The sequence below is a fragment of the Opisthorchis viverrini genome, assembly GCF_000715545.1.
Source record: "Opisthorchis viverrini unplaced genomic scaffold opera_v5_185, whole genome shotgun sequence".
NCBI classification, from domain to species: Eukaryota; Metazoa; Platyhelminthes; class Trematoda; order Opisthorchiida; family Opisthorchiidae; genus Opisthorchis; species Opisthorchis viverrini.
Window position 1 is genome coordinate 1,019,561 of NW_008751843.1, and position 17,830 is coordinate 1,037,390.

The 17,830-nt window shown below is 42.8% G+C and overlaps 1 protein-coding gene across 1 annotated transcript in view; it reads left to right on the top strand.

Moving 5' to 3' along the window:
- Positions 1-1,030: 1,030 nt before the first annotated feature.
- Positions 1,031-17,830, top strand: part of T265_14396 (hypothetical protein) — a gene marked incomplete at both ends in the record, with an annotated part of 26,115 nt that continues 9,315 nt past the window's right edge. The window contains 2 exons of the mRNA XM_009173431.1: positions 1,031-1,099; positions 15,580-15,711. Of these exons, the coding sequence (XP_009171695.1) occupies positions 1,031-1,099; positions 15,580-15,711 (201 nt within the window). The remainder of the gene's footprint in view (positions 1,100-15,579; positions 15,712-17,830) is intronic.

The following is a 17,830-nucleotide window of genomic DNA, read 5'->3' on the forward strand; positions in this document are numbered from 1 at the left end:
ATTACACATGATCTTTTGCGGACTGTTTACTAAAATGAGCATAAAAGGTCAGATATTGTCCCCCTTTGGCCTCATCTCTGTATTTATTTTCCTGTTAGAGGATGGGACTCTTTATCGATTAGTGCCCATTGAGATGGACTGAAATCACAGGTGGCAAGATCGCGATGTACTTCAATGGGCTTGGGGGTCTGTCGAGTTGCTGGGTGACGGATTTCACGCATGTATGGGTGAGGCCGAGAAGCGTAGGAATTGAGAACTGTTTCAATGGTGATTAAAAAATCGATAATCATTTCATGTGGGAGGCATAAGGTAGTGCCGAAAACGACTTTAGGAGCTGTGCAATCATAATCTTCTTTAATAGGACTGCGTATAATGAGAATAGTAAGCAGGAGACGTTCTGACCAGTGCGTGCTACAGAAGGCGGTCAGTGATGCCTTGAGTTGTCGATGGACGCGCTCAAACATGCTGCTGGCAGCCGGATGGCGCGCGGCGGTTCGGAAGTGATCCATACCAAGTAACCATTTGAGATCCTGAAAAAGCGTTGATGTGAATTGTGGACCCCGGTCAGTGGCAATGGTAGCGGATAAACCGAATGTAGCAATCCACTTGTCGATAAATCCTAACAGCATTTCCAACTAATGTATCATGGATCGGAATAGTGATGAGCCAGGTCGTGAAACGCCTTGCCTTGCAATTCCATTTCAAAATAATCAGTGTGCAATATTGCGTAACTGTCAGGAACGGTACGACAGTTGAGTGGTCGCTTGTCGCCGCAGGATCGTTATTCACCAGTGGATTTTTTGGACCAAATGCAATGGAGAAGCCGGACATAAATTTGAAATGGGGATTATCCAGAGTTGCGGCTACTGGTCAAACTCTTATTTGGCGATATGAAGCTTCCCGGAGTGTAGCCGTCGATTGGGAGTGGCCGTTATGTGATGTTCGACTGAGCGTGACATGTCCGGCTTTAGCAAACTGGAATGCTTTTTGAGTAAATCCAGTGGGTATGACGAGGCATTGAGCTGAACCGATGAGACGAAAAACGACAGCAAAGAGTCCAGAAGATTGTCTTTTAATTTTGGCGGCCAAACAAGAGTTGGTGAGAAAATCAGCGCTGGTGATGGGAACTTGTGCGTTGGCGACAGTAAAAATCTGAGGGAATGGATGGCAAAGGCCAAGGTTACGCATCAGTGACTTCTGACCATAAGTAGCGATGCGAGTGCCGCTGACTGCCTGTGACAGTAGGAATAACGCCAGGTTGCGCACCGGCGTCGACGGTGGTCCGATGAGTAATGTAGTACAGGCGACTGAGTGGCTGACCAGAGGCAGCTGTCGCCAGTAGTGACTAGGCGGTTAGTTTCTCTGGACGCGTGGGCACACAGACGTCTTCAAAGTAAGGCGTTGTTTTTGGTTTGATGAAAACAAAGGCCGCTATTATGCTGTGACGAGGATCGCGGTCCACGGTAATCTGCTCGGAACTTGTGGGATGTGGGGGCCTCTTTCAATGTGGTAACCGCCCTGTTTGCATCCGATCGAGTCAAGCCAGGACTGGATTATCGCTGGACTGACTGAGGTTAAGGAAATCAAGCGGCCTGAGAAGTATTCCTGACTCTTGTCTGCTATCTTCGCGAGTGATGACAGCAGGGCATTAGACTGGGTTGCTAATGTCTGACGAGTATTCAAAGGCGGACAGTACACTCAGGTTTGCTTTAAAATCAAATCGTCAAACGACTTGCCGAAAACCAATATTTTGCATGTACCGCAGAAGTTGTGCTGGCTTGTGATCACCCAGGTTGACTCCTGAAAGCAGCTTCTAGGGGTTCGTTCAATTAGAGGTTGCTGTCCGTTAGAGAGTGTTGTGGGGATTCAATACAGATATGGGACCGATCGCGTCAACAACCTCAGCGGCAACTTCAGTGGAAAACTGAGAAACCACATTCGAAAAACGTGGCCTGTTGCGAGGTAATAAGGAGCGATTGGAAGTAAAAATTCCAGGTGAATGAACCAAACTCTAGGGTTGTTAACGTCAAAAGTTGGGAGTTCGATGTGAACATCATTTTGATTCAAGTCAGCTTTGAGTTCGTCCTCATTAAACATGGCTGAACTAGTGAGACACTGGGTCAAGTGCGTGTAAGGGCGTTGGGAATTCTGAACTACCGGGGAAATGGAACAAAACGAATTAAGGCGGTATGGTAATCAAGTTCAGCAGGTACATTGGTATAACCAGACGATCTAAAAATCCAGAATTCAACACAGTGTAACAGATAGTACGCATGTATTTAGATTGGCATATGTCTATAGCACTTGGAATATTAAAATAAGAGAATACTGAATGGAGAAATGAATAGAGCATCAATCATGTTCATCACGGGCGGGCTCATCAGTTATGTGATGGCTAACTTTCTTAAGGATCTCCTAAAGAACAAAACTAACTACTAATTTCCGTCAGATGTAATTCACAGGAAAATCAGTCCAGGAGATCCCGACTTACAATTCGCAACAGGAAATCCCACAAGTCTGTATTCCAACAGACAACTGCACCACAAAGAAAAAGGTACTACTTTCCTTAAATCTCAACATCCAATAGGCGCAATATTAGTCCACTGATGTGAACGGGTAGGTCCAGTGTTTTCATCTAACATTTTTGTTCAAGTTGGAAGCTAGTGGTAGCCAGTATTGTTCAAGCACCAACCACAACAACAGTCACTCAGCAAAAGCGCAAGATCCCGTCGAGCTTGAAAAGAAAAGCTTGTGATTGTCCTTGAGTAAGACAAACTTTGTACAATGATGCTACCAATATTGACACGTATAAAAGAGATTATACTGAGCAGGAAAAAAGCACCTACTGAATCGTATTACTTACTGCATCTATCAAGACTGATAAGCAAACATATCTCAATTATGGAGCCCCCATCCTTCCTAAATAATAAATATTAATCCATCGGGCCCTTATTTAACGAGCAATCTTTCCTAGATCCCAGCCATAGGCATATCCTCCTTTCACCACAAAAATGATTCGAAAAGTTTCACTGTTCAAAAACACCACCTCGTGCCCGCTTCTTAGACATCGTTCCCCTATTTTTATCGCAACTCTGAAGCCTACCTACCTAGCTGTTCTGCCACGCATTCTTGGTATTGTCGATAAACAGCCACTGCGCCTCTGAACCTCGAATACAGAATTGATGTATGGTGATATAGCCTACGGCGACTTCGTCAGCTACAAGTTTCCGTCTGCGGACTTTGGCAGTTCCACATTTACTGCAACTGGTTGCTCCCGAGCTACTACTAGGTAAACAAGCAGTAGCCAAAAGTAATATCGATTCTTCATACATGGCTTCCCATACGCATCAACCAGCCCAAGCTCCGACTCGGGAGAGGGTACATTTTATTCAAAATCAAAGTCGTATTCACCCGAGACCTCAGTAGCTTTGTGATATGTTCAAGATCATCAGAGGGATAACCTGGAATACAACTGAGCGTGGGCAACGACAACAAGGGGAGGGAGATCTTCCGGCGAGATAATGGCAAATAATGGCAACATTCAATGAAAATTACCCTGAGTTCATTCCTGTGGCTACCTCAGCTGCAGAGTATGCTGAATCATATGTGTGGGCACGCGAAATGCGACGTCTTTTTGTTAGACCCTTCGTTTTTATTTCCCAAGGAAAACGCCGCTCTACTACATCACCTATTTGGGGATCAGAAGGCATAAAAATTCCTTGGATTGATTAATAGTATGCCCAGGATTAGGAATTCCAAAACGCACGGTCCAGGTTGGGTAAGCATTACTGCCAGCTGGCCTTCACGTGTTTCTCTGAGTGTGACGTCTACAGAAGATGCAGTAGTAGCTGATGTTTCATTGCTGTATTTAGCAAAGTTTTCCTCATTAGCGCGATTAGCTCACACTTAGGATATAGCACCACTCGTTCTTCAATCACGTAATTCACATAACCTCGTCAAGTTTTGACTGGTTTCTCAAATGATGACTCCTCACTCACCTTGTGAAAGTATTCTTCTCCCTATCCACTCGTAGAGCAAATAAAGTTAGTCATACTATTGTTCTACAGTTCACGACCGAGTGGTTGAATGTTTAACCTCTGGTCGGCAGTTCACGGGTTCGAGATCCTTTGAGTGCCGTGACGTATGCACTACTACTGATCCCAAATAGAGATAAAACGGCCGTATAGTGATTTTCTACGTTCAGCATAGACCGGCCTCACTGTCAAGATGAAATATCAACCAAAAGTTTGTTTGGATCAAAAGTGACTTCCTATGCAAAACACCTTTTCTGGCATCGTTCAAATTATTCGGCCTTGTGGAAGAACCTACAAATTGCGGAGAGGACTTCTCTTCATCTTATCAGACCCGGTTGTTTGGCATAAATATTTCATAGGAAAGTTGGTCAATACAAACGTCCCGCTCAGCGAACAAACGGACGCCCAGTTCACCTGCTTTGTTTCGTTTCATTTTCTTTCATATGAATTTACTGCACTTCTAGTCAGGAACGTTCACATCAGGGTACACTTTAAGATACTTATTGCCAATGAGTTCTAATGGGAGTTGAATTCGAGCTCAGGGCTTCCGCCTTTTGCTGTTGGATTCCTGGGGATATCATGCTAAGGATGGGATTGTTGACGGGAGAGTGGTGTGAATACAAGCTCCACAAATTCCATAGCTACGTAAAATCAGTTGAAATGACTCCTCATGCCAAAGCATCATTGTCTGAGAACCTCACTTACATTCACCTGATTAAGTCGTTGAATCAGATAGGTAGATGTATTGCATCACCCAATATTTCTCCCCTTTTGGCTTGCTGCAGGCCCGAAAATTTTGCAGTGGAAAGTTAGCGTGGCGTAACGAAAATATTACCAGCAGAACACAACTGTTACTTCTGAAACAACAGGTCAAGCTGTTGGATAAAAGTGACTAATTCACAAGGTTACTTGTGACACTTTTTTATTTATTCCATCAGGTTCCTAATCTCACTTATGACGCAGTATACTAATTTTATATTGCTGACGATGCACTTTCCATGTCTCTTTCTTGCAATCATGACAGTATCAATCCTGTGTGTTATCTAGTCTTGTCATTTTTAGGCAGCGTACTCGCCCATCATATCAAACTCTGAGCCGTCTGTCCTTTCATGGTTCCCGCAGCGCTTAGATCGCTCCTCAAATTTCCAAAGCCGGATGGCTCCCTAAAGAGGCTAGTACAAGGAAATTGCACAGTAGTGTTTCCTTATCATCTTTGTTTGATGCATTATTTCCCAAATCTACCAGTTCGTCCATTGTCAAGCCTTCTACCTCGCAGATTCAAACTTCGTCCATGAGACTTAACCTCGTCACATTTAGGGGTGGTTTAATGTCTAGTTATGTCAGCCTAGTATTAGTTACGGTAACTGTATCACTGACAGACTGTTGGAAGAGCCTAATGATTGATAGAACCCGGCGAGTTATCCGGGGGGCACTATGGAATTTTGTGTGTGATACAGTTACCCTGGTTTGCAAGCACCTTCAGGTGTGATGGATAGTCTACTTGCCAGGTATGTTAGGAGAAGTTTTTAAAACAGTAACTTTTGGAGACAAGAATCGTCCTATACTTCTCAATGCTGGCAAATAGTTAGACATGACCTCATTTGCTCTGAGTTTTGGAACAGTATGTAACGTTTCTACACGAGGGTTCCCGTCTTTCACTCTGATAAAAAATGGCCAACGGCCTCTTTTTTAAAATCTTTCCCGTCTATATGAGACGTGATTGGCCTTAATATCATTCGCATGAATGTGCTGATAGACTAATTGCTTACAGGTGTCACCTGTATCCATCTTTGGCACAAAAATCGCCCATGATTGTCGTGCAGCATGAGTTGGTCGACGAATGTCTTTCCCTCATCGCGTTTTCATAGCTTTGCAATTTTTCAGAATGGAATCGTTTTTCTCGATGACTTTTCTCAGTTTAGTTGTCTAAAAAACAACACTACCGGAATCAAGCGTGCTTTAAGTTTAGAGTCACGCATTTTTACCACACGTGTGAATGTAATCTAGTAAAATGGCTCCCTTTCTAAAAGGAACGTAGATCGGTTGTATCGGCTCATGACTACCTTGTGTTTTAAACCCGCAAGGCTTTTGCAGCTCCAGAACGTCATTGCACCTGCTACTTTTGTGGCAATCGAGGCCTTGGATTACTCAAAATTCATGAATGATTCTACGAATTACAACATATACGTCAGTCTGGAAACATGAACATAAACGGAACTACAGAACGTCAGTGATAAACGACTATTATTGAGTGGCGGAAATGTCAGACTATTGTGATATTTACTCATTCTCATCCATTGAGCGGTTTTCCATTGAATAAAGTTGTACCGATGTGACTGAATGCGGTCGACTGTGACCGCAACACACTTTGTCACTCAGCTTGAGTAATTCAAACAGAATTTACTTCTAGCATTAGGATTCTGGACTCTTGCAGGAGAATTCGTATGAGTGAATCCAGTAATGGGAGTTGTCATGCATTGTCTCATACAAAGGAAACTGCTTTGATAACTCGGCTGCCGTCCCAACCACAAAATGAGGTGTTTTTCGTGTGGCGGACCCAATCAGGAAGTTTTATAAACGTAATTTGCAATTAGATTTACTTAGATCTATTTATACACACCCTACTCCTGAAACTATGTGGTGATAGTACCAAAAGAAGCATATCACGTGGAAGCACCAGGGAATCCAATTAAACCTAAGTTTCTGGAAGCAAATGAAGAGCTCAAACTGACTACGTCATGATTCTTTAGTCCATCTAGTAATACGTGCTCCCGAGCACAGTCACTTAAACGTAGTGAAGTTTGCGGTAGTCTGAGATAAAAAACGTAGAAATTTGTTACAAACCATGGAAAACAGAAATTCCAGATTTACGCAGAAAAAGTTACAGACACGTAGCCCGGGTATCGTGTACATCAGAACTAACTAGGGATTTTGATGTTGCTCTCCAAGTGACTATTTATCGTCACTCAAGACCAATCGAACTTTCGAGTACAGCATAAGATTTATGGAAATAGCTGGATAGGGTCAAGCCAATCAGCCCTGAAAGGGAGAAGTCACTGGTGGACTCTCAAACTTCATTGATAATGTCGTATAAAAAGTTCAATAGGCTACTGGAAACAATTCCGACAGCTCAGCTAGCATACCTAGACACTTACCAATGAATCAGGGCAGTAGAGGTCAACCTGAAATTGATTTATTCATCGTCCAATCAGAATACAGGGTAATAGGTCAACCGATGGTGCAGTCCGATCAGAAAATAAATCATAGGCAAAGGTCGGACACAGCTAGAAATTCACATAATAAGGAAGGCACTGCTCCCCGTGCAGTTACAGACGCTCCTGTTCTGGCAACACCGCCCGAACCGGTAACGAAGCATGAGTTACTAGATGGCCTGGCTCAGCTAACATGAAGAAAAACATTTGGGCATCTTAAAGATCGTTCCAACAGAAACAGGGGACGACTTTTGTGGCACATTCAGCTGGAGGAGGCTTGGTGGAAGATTTCTTGAGACTTTCTTGGTCTGTTGTTACGACCTTCTCACTTTAACGCTATATGGGAGGTTCGGTTTAAGTAAATCGAAGCATATATTTTCTGATAAAATGTGGTGAATTACTGATTCACCTTTGCAGACCCACGAGAGGATCATATTAGTTGAGTAGTTGTTGAGTAGTTGAAAATAAAAGTCAAACATGCGGAGGCGTTTGTTATAAAAAAAACATCCTCTCGTCTGCAGTCAGTCTTGTTAGGTCTGGTGACAATCCCTGTATTTTCAATGATCGATCATTCTGGGCGATGCATTACTGCTAAAAGATTTTGGCGCCTGTGTCTTTTCGTCAAATCGTTTGGGGCGTAGCCTGTACAAAAGAGTAGGAACTGCAGAATTGTTGCTTCATCATCTCCAGTAGACCTAAGTGACATTGTCGCCGTCGCGGTTGACTGGATGATGAATGAAATTATACAATTTGTGGCGTGACAAAACGTGGTTATCATTTAGTTCTCAAATGTCACCTTTAGGTGCACCTGAGTTAACAGATTTATGGACGGTATAAAGCTTTTGGTCTAAATTCCGTGCACAGTGTTTCACAAAACCCGCTTTAAAGTAGTGATTCATATTTAGTTACGGTTACCCACTATTCTTTGGTATCATCTGTTCTTTGATGTCTCAGCTGAACAGATGTTGGTTTTCGGTATAAATGTGTCGCACTGTAGTTGAACACGTTGCCGCTTTTAATCCTAGACTGTAGAACAGTACATTTTCTCAGCACTAGGATACGCATGAAAGGCAAGTAAAATCCATAGTGACTGATCTGGTCACCAAAAATCTATAAATAGAGGGACTCCTCGTCATGAATTTACTGGTTATGATCATGAATAGGTCGAAATTCAGGGCCTGATATGGAGAAACATGACTGACGTTGAAAGACGGAATATACGGAAACAAACTAACTTTCGTTATATTTCCTGAATTCTTTCCCATAAGGTATATACAGTTCCGTGGAAACTAACACGCAGTGTTACTTTTTGAACAAGAACACAGTGACGAGCATTATTATTTTGGGAATATTGTGGTCAGTTCAGCACACCTGTAATGGTTAAATATATGGAATAAATATTAAAACAAACAGCTAAGATTATTTACTGAATAAAAAAGCCTGGAGACACGGATGACTGGTTGTCAGTTCACGTCGCTAAAGTAGTGCTAGTGCTTTCTCTGTAGTCAAGATACACTGTCAGAATGGTACCCGACAGTCTATTAGGTACTCTGTAGTTGACGTTAAATGATTCGCTGTGATTTATCACGTGATTGGTGTCAATCATGTGGGACGCGACTGAGCCATTGGTTGAACCGTTGATCATGGTAGTGTTCCCACCTGTTCTTTTAAAAAATTGCAGTGTCATGTACTCAAAATATTCCGTTGCACAAGAGCAGGAGAAAGAATACACAACCATATTCTGGATAATGGCTGGCATCTTGTCTTTGAGGTTTAAGTGAAGCAAACGGTTAATCGTAAACCAAGATCTCACAGTTGCAGCCTGAAAAGTGCGTTGTGGGGATTGAAACAAGTGATGATTAACTGTGTCTGCCAACAGATCGCCTTTATAGGGTAGACTCAAGTAAACTAGCTTCTTTACAAATATCGCAACAGATGGTTGGATGGGACATCCCTACATATTCTTGGCTATAAACCTCCGAATAAACTTCGACTGAGAACACGCTAGCAATGTGCTTCGGGTAAGAGTCCAGGGTTTCCGCGGAGCGAATTCGCCTGGCGGGGTTCTTCAAAGTGTGAATTTGAATTTGTTTCTGCGAGACAGAGCTATGGAAATTTGTATATTTCCCATCCGCGTGAGCTTCCTGTAAATATGTGTCTGAAATGAACCCGTGGATATTCTAACTAATTTAACGCTCGAGAAGTGGGGAGCATTGTCACTTTTACTTTCAAAAGTGGAATGAAAGAGGGACACGCTCAGCTGTAATTGGTCAACAAAGCGTCTATTTGGAAGGTCTTTGGTACTAGCTTAAAAATATCAGAGCTCTGGAGACTTCATCGGTTTGTGGGTAAAATATTGAATGAAATTGGAATTGTACGTTAAAAGTGGCTCTTTTGGGGAGATAATGGGGTTTTGGAATGTAAGATATGACGAGTTAATGTAACTACAGATCAAAATTTATAAAATTATGGACTGTAAGGTTGATAAAAAGAGAAGTTACGTCGGTTCCCAGAAACCACATGGGTACTGTTCAAGTGTGCGTTTAGGTGTCGGCTCGGCGAGCCTTTCACTAACACACTCACTGAACCACTTGTTTGCTGACTGCCTCGGGAATTCGGTCAAACTGATTTTGACGGTGATCCTTGCTCTAGGCGGATGTCAACTTATTCATATATCCTGAATGGGTAGAATGTTTCATTGAATAGTACTACAGTCTTGCGGAGGAACCGATGCTCAACAAACAAGAGGTTAAAATTGGTAGAATGCAGATACCAGGTTCACAGCACTGGATAACATACTCTGGAATAATATGATTTCCCACCGGTAGTCAAATTATCTGGAAAATTTGAGAGCCAAAGAAATTCTTCACAGTTCCATTTTAGAACGCAGATACAGTTGTATTTGAATGTTGTTCAAAGCCGACAGATATTTCTGAAAGCACCGGGCACGTTGAATTTAATGGCTGAATATCAGGGATGAGTCATTCACTACACCAAGTGGATTGAATCCAAATTAATTTCCACACATTAAGCGCAATACAAGCCGGGAGTTCAGATTTTCGGTGGTTCCTTTAAAAGAATGTGAATTTTCAGATCGAGGACTAAGTTAGGGTGTTTTGACTTTTTCTCACAATTTCGATTAGGAATCCAAAGATGTACAGTACGAACAGGAGAAACTTCGGCCTTGTCGGTACAAGAATCCGCAACCTGCCGTCGACTGGGTGGTTGTCAGATTTTGTCTACTGCACCCGCAACTAATCTACCTGAAGGAATGCTAGATTTTATCAAACTCCTGACAAAGGAAGAAGGCTCCATAAATATGCAGCCATTATTCACTTCATTTTTCGGGGGATCCAAAGTAATCAGGTGAGCTTGTGTCAGTGATCATTCGTGGTTGCTCCTAAGTTCCTCATAGATTATCTCCTTGTTTATCTGTTAAACAGTCTAGTTCAAAACTTTGAAATGAGGTAAAAAAATTTACAAACGGAACATCAGTTCTCGTTATCGAGACGCAGTCCGGTGAACTTTCCTATGGACGCTCAGTTCCAGCGTAGCCGCATAAGTTAATGGCACAGTATGAGAGGTGGTAGTCGACCGTTCAGTAATAATTGTCTGTACGTTTACCTGCACCGTCGCTTGATTATGAAGAAAGAACACTAAATCATAAATTTCCTGACTTTCGCTGTATTGACCCCAATCAACGGTTCCATCCACCACCATCCACAAGAGAGTGCATCCTTGTTGTGAGAAGACTGCACTCTTCACAAAATCATTCCTTTTGAGTGGCTTGAGTTCTGAATCATGTTGCTGTAACTTTCCTCCGTTGATGTTCAGGAAAAGACACGGAAATTGGAAAATAAAATCAAAAATTTCTTCCAGAAGACTAAGTGGAGAGGGAGCAAGTTAGCATTCCTGAAACACCTTTTCAAATGCATTTGGTGTTAGTTTATATCCCTCGCAACACATTCAAGGGATAAACACTTGAAGCCTATGGATCAATCCCAGCTCAAGATATGGAATTTTCGTGATTTCCATTACATAGTGCACGCTGTACTCTATTTAGCAGTGGTTCAACTCCTTCATACAATATATGAAACGATCCATGACGTCGGAGTCCAATGAGATTACGCTGAACTGTGCTTCAAAGCCTATATCATTTGGATAGACGTAAGTCTGTTTATCACCAAATCATCTGTAACCTGGTCCATTAGCAAGAGCTGCATTTTACGGAAAATAGCCTAATTAGGGTAGTTGCGGATGGCACCTCTGGTGCATTCCGCATACCATATGGAAGTCTCAGAAAACATAGCTTCTATTCTGAACGACGCACGATGATGAAATACAATTCTACGGATTTGGAAGCCTTTTAATACAATTCCTGTACAGGTCAGCTTCAAAGCCGGCTCTTAGTCTTCCCTTCATCACACGCACTTTGAAACTCTTCCTCCATAGTGAATGCTGGCACCAGTTGTACTTTAGTATATGGATAAGAACCACTAGTTTTTATTAGGATGGAGATTATTGTGCAGCGCTCCACCTAGATGTCTCTAAAGCACCAAGGTCGCAGTTTCCCTTACTATATGACATTTGCACAGAAATACTTGCCATTCTGTGTAAACTGATTGTATTTACCAGGCGTTTGTTTATGCGTTCACCATGGGGATTTTGAAGAGTTGTAGATGCCTTACGCTATTGCTTGGATGGTGGGGAGTATCGTCACAGAAGTTACAAAACTCTTATGTGGTTTATATCCACAGTGAAATGTCTTTCTTCAACTTTCCAAACAGAGACGAATGTGCGGGCTGCAGGAAAAAAAATCGTTCTGCATTGTAAGCAATCCAAACATTTTCTCAACCAAAACATCTTGCTGAAACCCAAAAGTCTAGATCCGAGGACCCCACCAACGGTCAGCATCCTGACAGTGTGCCTTGAGATTGTTTTCGCTGTAAGAATAAGATGTCGTCTCACAGCCGCTGTTTCCTATATTTCTTTAAACTAGCTGTCCTGTGTCCGACTAGCCCTGATTTCTCACATAACTAGCTTAAAGTCAACCTTCTCTGACATAACAAGTAAATTTGCTGTAATCATCAGCCGTGATAGTGACATTGTGCTCCTCTTTTCGCTCTTTTGAACACTCGTTAGGAACAAGCTCTTTAGTCCGCACCAGTGCGGAAGTTTTTATCCTTGGAGGCCTTCTTGTTTGGGATAAGAAAGGGTTTTTATATTATTCCTGCAAAATTCCTGTAGTTCACATAGCTAAATTTCATTTTCCATGGCCGAAATCCCTCCAAGGCAGAATTCCCGACGCCTCTCAATTCCTGGATATTTGCTAGCCTCACTTCACAACGAAAATGTCTCGATTTACTCTGTCTTCTTGCACTTTTGTGTCAGAGCGGTTAATTTTCCCCGTGCAATTTTTGAACAAGAATCTCTCGCTACTTATCGCTATGTTGTGACAACCAGGTAACAACTAGTCCTGAGAATAGATTGAAAGACAGGCTTGCCGTTCGCAATTCGTGGACACCAAAACGATTGAACTGTAATGTCAGTGATGACGGCGCATCAAGTGAATTTTTTAAAAGGCCTGCACAAAAGGTTGGACATTCCTCTGTGAGTAGAACCGATGTGTTACTTAGCTACTCATTCGACTGTGTTGTATTTTTTAATGTTAGGGTCGATTTTAGTCAGAATGTGCACTGTCTGATATCCTACCCTTGGTGGACTAACAAAATGAAATTTGGTCTGTCTACGTGTCGCGAATGGCGCGTATGTTCACCGTGCTCTATTCAAGACAGTAAATTCCGTATGGAGAGACTCATTTTCTTGGGGTTGTTTTAGTGGCGGAAAATCGTGTTTGGGAACAGGCTGGTGCGCACTGCATGTTACCGTTTGCTTAGTTTGTGCATCAGTGAAGGGGAACAAAAACACTAATTTTGCATCCTTGTCTTTGTTGGTATAGAAAGGTACTCCTCGAGAACATTTATTATGGTATTTGTTGAGAGCTTTTCAGCAAATACCACTTTCAATTCATATCTCCCGGAACTGGAGCACAGAGGTCATAAATGGAGAATTGTCCCTCTTGAGGAGAGATTAGTGCCGGACTACTGTAGTTGTATGCTCTAAAGTGACCAAAACGTGCCGCAAGCAGACTAGAGTTCAAGGTCGCAAAAGACAAAATTTCGATTACTCGAGAAGGAGGTATCAATAAGATCACCATTCATAACAATACATCACGAGCACATCGTCATTTACATGTGGATTTACCACACCTGAAACATCGTATTAATTCTGTTGTAGTGTGTAAAATGATAAAATTCGCCCGTCCTCTCTCATCCTTCCCATGAGAACAAAGCAATTATCTGAAAATCACATCGGTGTAGAATATAATGTGGCCATTACTACTACGCCAGCAAATTACGACTCCACAGGTTTTCTCTCCTGTACGATCAAACCAACGTTTTGTGACTTCCACTGACGTAAATTTAGACTCATCATTTTGAAATAGGTTTCGGAATATGGAGCACTGTTTCACTTCTGTCCTTTGAGGTAGTACTGTGATTGAGGCGTCTGGAGTTCCATGTTTAGAACCCAACCTCTTTAGCTGGAATGCTTCTGTCTAGGCCTGAGCAACCTGGCAATATATCAGGCCTTGTACTTCCTTCGGGTTTTCTAGCAGCCAGGCATCAAAACGGTGTTGCAGCTGAAAAATTATTGCGAAAGTACAGAAAGTACATTTGCACTGCGGGAATGGATAAGTTCATACGGTTTTGTCAATACGAAATTCAAAAAAAGAACAAACAAATGTGGTCATAGGTCTGGCAGAATGTTCAGCTTACTCGAGTAAACCAGAGTAGGCGCAACGTGACTGATAAAGCACAAAGCACCTGTAGCGAGTAATCAACAAACATGCAACGAACTTTAATGTAATGGACTAGGTACACCAAACTAAAAGTGAGGAGATGAAACTGATATCCACGAAGTGTCTAGTTACGAGGTCACGTCTAGAAATTCACTGAGATGTACTTCGACAATTTATCGGCCCCCGGGTCCTGATACCAGGGTTTCCGTCCGTTCGTCCCATATAAAGTTCGCCGCAATTGCAAGTGAAGTAAAAGATGGAGAGTGAAGCCGACAGGGTAGGCGAGATTGTTTGTTTGCCGGTTGGGGGAGTGGCATGGGTTGTGTGCCCTGAGTTGAGCATTATAATATGTTATCTTAATGGCGGACTACATTATACTAGTTTATTAAAATATTGCCCTTGCACCGCAGGTTCATAGAGGCCATCTTTTCGACATATTGATGTCCGTTCCGTTTGCAATTGTGACGTAATACAACGTTTGACACCGGTTTTCGAATGGTGTTTTGTTGGAAAGCTCTTTGCAACACAAAGTGAAACTGGTTACTGTCAAGGTGGGTGCTGTGATGTCTCGACAGCCTCCAGGGTGAAATCTGCCTCATTAATTTTGTGCGAGGTTGGAGATTCTGCGTGATATGTTGCATAACCAGTTCAACCGCCGGTTTGTACTCTGAGAAAATGTAACTGCAAAGTTTTTGGGCCAATGCATCCGAATATTCTCACGTAGGTCCACGCCTGACACTGGATTGCAGCATATTTCCATACAAGCATTCACGCAGGAAGTGTCGTTGTTCATGCGTAAAAATGGATGGTAAACGGAATCGTCCCAGCGGTGAGCTTCATCGAATGAATTTCACTCGAACTGATTTGCCTTCTGGGGGAAGGCTGGTAGCTAGTTGCTGGTAGTTAGTTTGTCCGCTGACACTTGGTCGCAACTGGATGGCAAACCGATGAACAACCGTGAAACCTTAAAATTAATTTGAAATTTCACAAATCCTGTTCAGGAAGCCATTCGTTTTGTAGTTGTCCACGCTGGAAGATGACTTGTGGTGAATTTCTATAAAAATGAAAACGGGCTACCAAAAACACAATAGTTCTTTTAATTATAAAGCGTAATGGAATAGGTTGTTGTAATTCGACGTTTCGGTTGCCGTGGGCGACCTTTCTCAAGGATTTCTACAATCATTTGAGAAAGGTCGCCCACGCCAACCGGAACTTTGGATTACCTCGTCCACGGCAACCGGAACTTTGGATTACAACAACCTATTTCACTACGCTGTGTTCTGACTTTATAATAAAAAAACTCCACATTACATGATTGATTATAGAAATCCTTGAGAAAGGTCGTCCACGGCAACCGGAACTTTGGATTACAACAACCTACTCCACTACGCTGTTTTGACTTTATAATGAAAAAAACTCCACATTATACACCACATGGTGCTGAACCTTTTAATACTCTTCAAACTGATTTCAGCCAGCAACTCCTGCGGCTTGTGAAAAGTCGGATTACGCAATGGTGTGTATTCATTCGAAAGAAAGTAAGACACTGGGCCATTCTTCGAACACCAGGTGTGGAGTAAAAATAGATGATGATTACGATGATAATGTAGGTGATGACGGGTCACACCTACCAGACAATAGGGGTCGGTGAAAATGATGGACAAAATAGGCAAACAGTTCAAAAGATAGAGGACAAAAACTATACTGGTTCTCGTGTTGTACACGTTGTGCTCTCAGCTTCACACCATCTTTGCAAACCGTCTCCAACCTTCTTGTCTCGATGAAATTGTAGATGTAAGTAAAGCATCCGCGTAGAGCGTTAAAACACAGCGTTTTTCTTCATAATGAAAGTAGTTTGACCGACAGTGTATATTCAGGGCACACCTGAGGGTATGGTGTAGGAAAACAAATTTAGGTGGTTTTAAAGTCTCAAAGTTTTACACCAAACTGCTTAGGAACTTTGAATGACATAACGAGAAGCATTCGAGTGGAAAATCTCGTTGGCAGTGGAGTCAGTGTTAGACTCCACGAGTGTTTCTTCAGAGAAGTTCGGATAAGAAACAGCAGTCTTGGATGAAGGAATGTTTGTGCCGTACTGTAGCTTGTTCCCAGACAAATTCAGTGAGACAACAAAAATGAAGAAGGAATACCAGAATACCTACCGGGGGATACTGGTAACTGGAACAGTATTTTAGACAGTTCACTATGGCCTCTCACAGTTTGGGAGCCAAAATAGTGGTGAACCATGTATAATACCTGCAGCGAATTGAACTTGACCGAATCGATCTACTCGGTACTGGCGGCTGAAAGAGGAGATCATTATTCCCTCATTGAAGTTGTCCGTCTATAGGAAACCTATCAAACCTTTCTTCTTAAGCTGGGGTAATATACAGGAAACGTGCTTTAGCAGAAACCTCAGAGGGAAATGCAGTTTGAACCCGTCAGCTTGATCTGTAGAAGGATCGTATGAAGGCAACTAGTGCGCCGAGACCAGTCCACCATCGGCAACGGAAATCCAGTGTGCAGTCCCATTACTCCGACCCAGCCGAACGCCTGGTACCTACGGTTCGCTTCCCACACCTTTCACATAAGGTTATATGCACATCGTGATTAACCTGACGACCTTATTCTAAAATATCCGGAATGAAGACAGAATACCGGCACAATGAAACAACTTGGCGGGGGTTCTCTCATTCACTCACTCTTTTCCTTTCTTTCTTCCTTCGTTTCCTACTTACTCAGTCATTTACTTGCTTACTCACTTACTTGTCTACTTACACCTTGGTATCCGTAGCTAAAGCTTTGAAGGTACTCCTTGGTGTCATCTGATTCAGGTTTATCCACCATCCGGAGTCTCATTCATAAGAATCTAGCTGGGCCTTTATCTGGCTAGAAATGCACCGATCACATCTCTACTTCGCGACAAGTGCACTTCCTCTTCTGATGACCAATGATGGCCGCTGTCCTTGATCTGAAAGCTGCTTACAACTCCGTCAGAAATGGTAGCATTGTCTGGCAGTGAAAGGTATGTCTGCTCAGTTCTTGTCCCTCCTTCCGTGATCGTGTACGTGTACAGCGCAATTTTATCCTAAGTTAACCATATACAGCGGTGTCTGACATGGGTACCCTCTGCCGTCCTTCCCACTTCGCGCTGCTTAGCTGCCCCTATCACTCCGCGGATCGAAGTGCTCCCGGTGCTCACCGACAGTTACTGAGAAAACTGACATTATTCCTCCTCTTCGATGAGATAGTTTAGAAAAACGAAGCACCGTAAATAGTTTAAATGATGTTGTTGCACAATCTGGCATTCATCTTACATCTGCAACGTTCCACTACAGTTTTGCGTGGAATCAGAAGAAAATCACATACTTGCGGACAGACTGATTGATGCGCAGCTGAATGAGCCCCGGGCAGACAGAGGAACTGCGAAATTATTCCTCGAATTGGGGAGGTCAGGACAGTGCTTGCCAACTGCTAACATTTGTCACTCACCTGACATTACCTTGGTCTTCAAGGTCCCTCTTTATGAATGAGAAGAGTGGCTGCTGTGGAGATCTTCGAAGACTCTGTTTGACCCCGAGTGCTTCCAGAGCATTGTGCGGCTCTGATGAGGACATCAAATCAGTAGTGCTGAGATGAGCTGGATGATTTTCAGGAAACTCGACTCCCTCGACAGATCAAATGGCGACGCTCTTTAGGCTGGCTAGTCCATGTGCTTTTCCAAA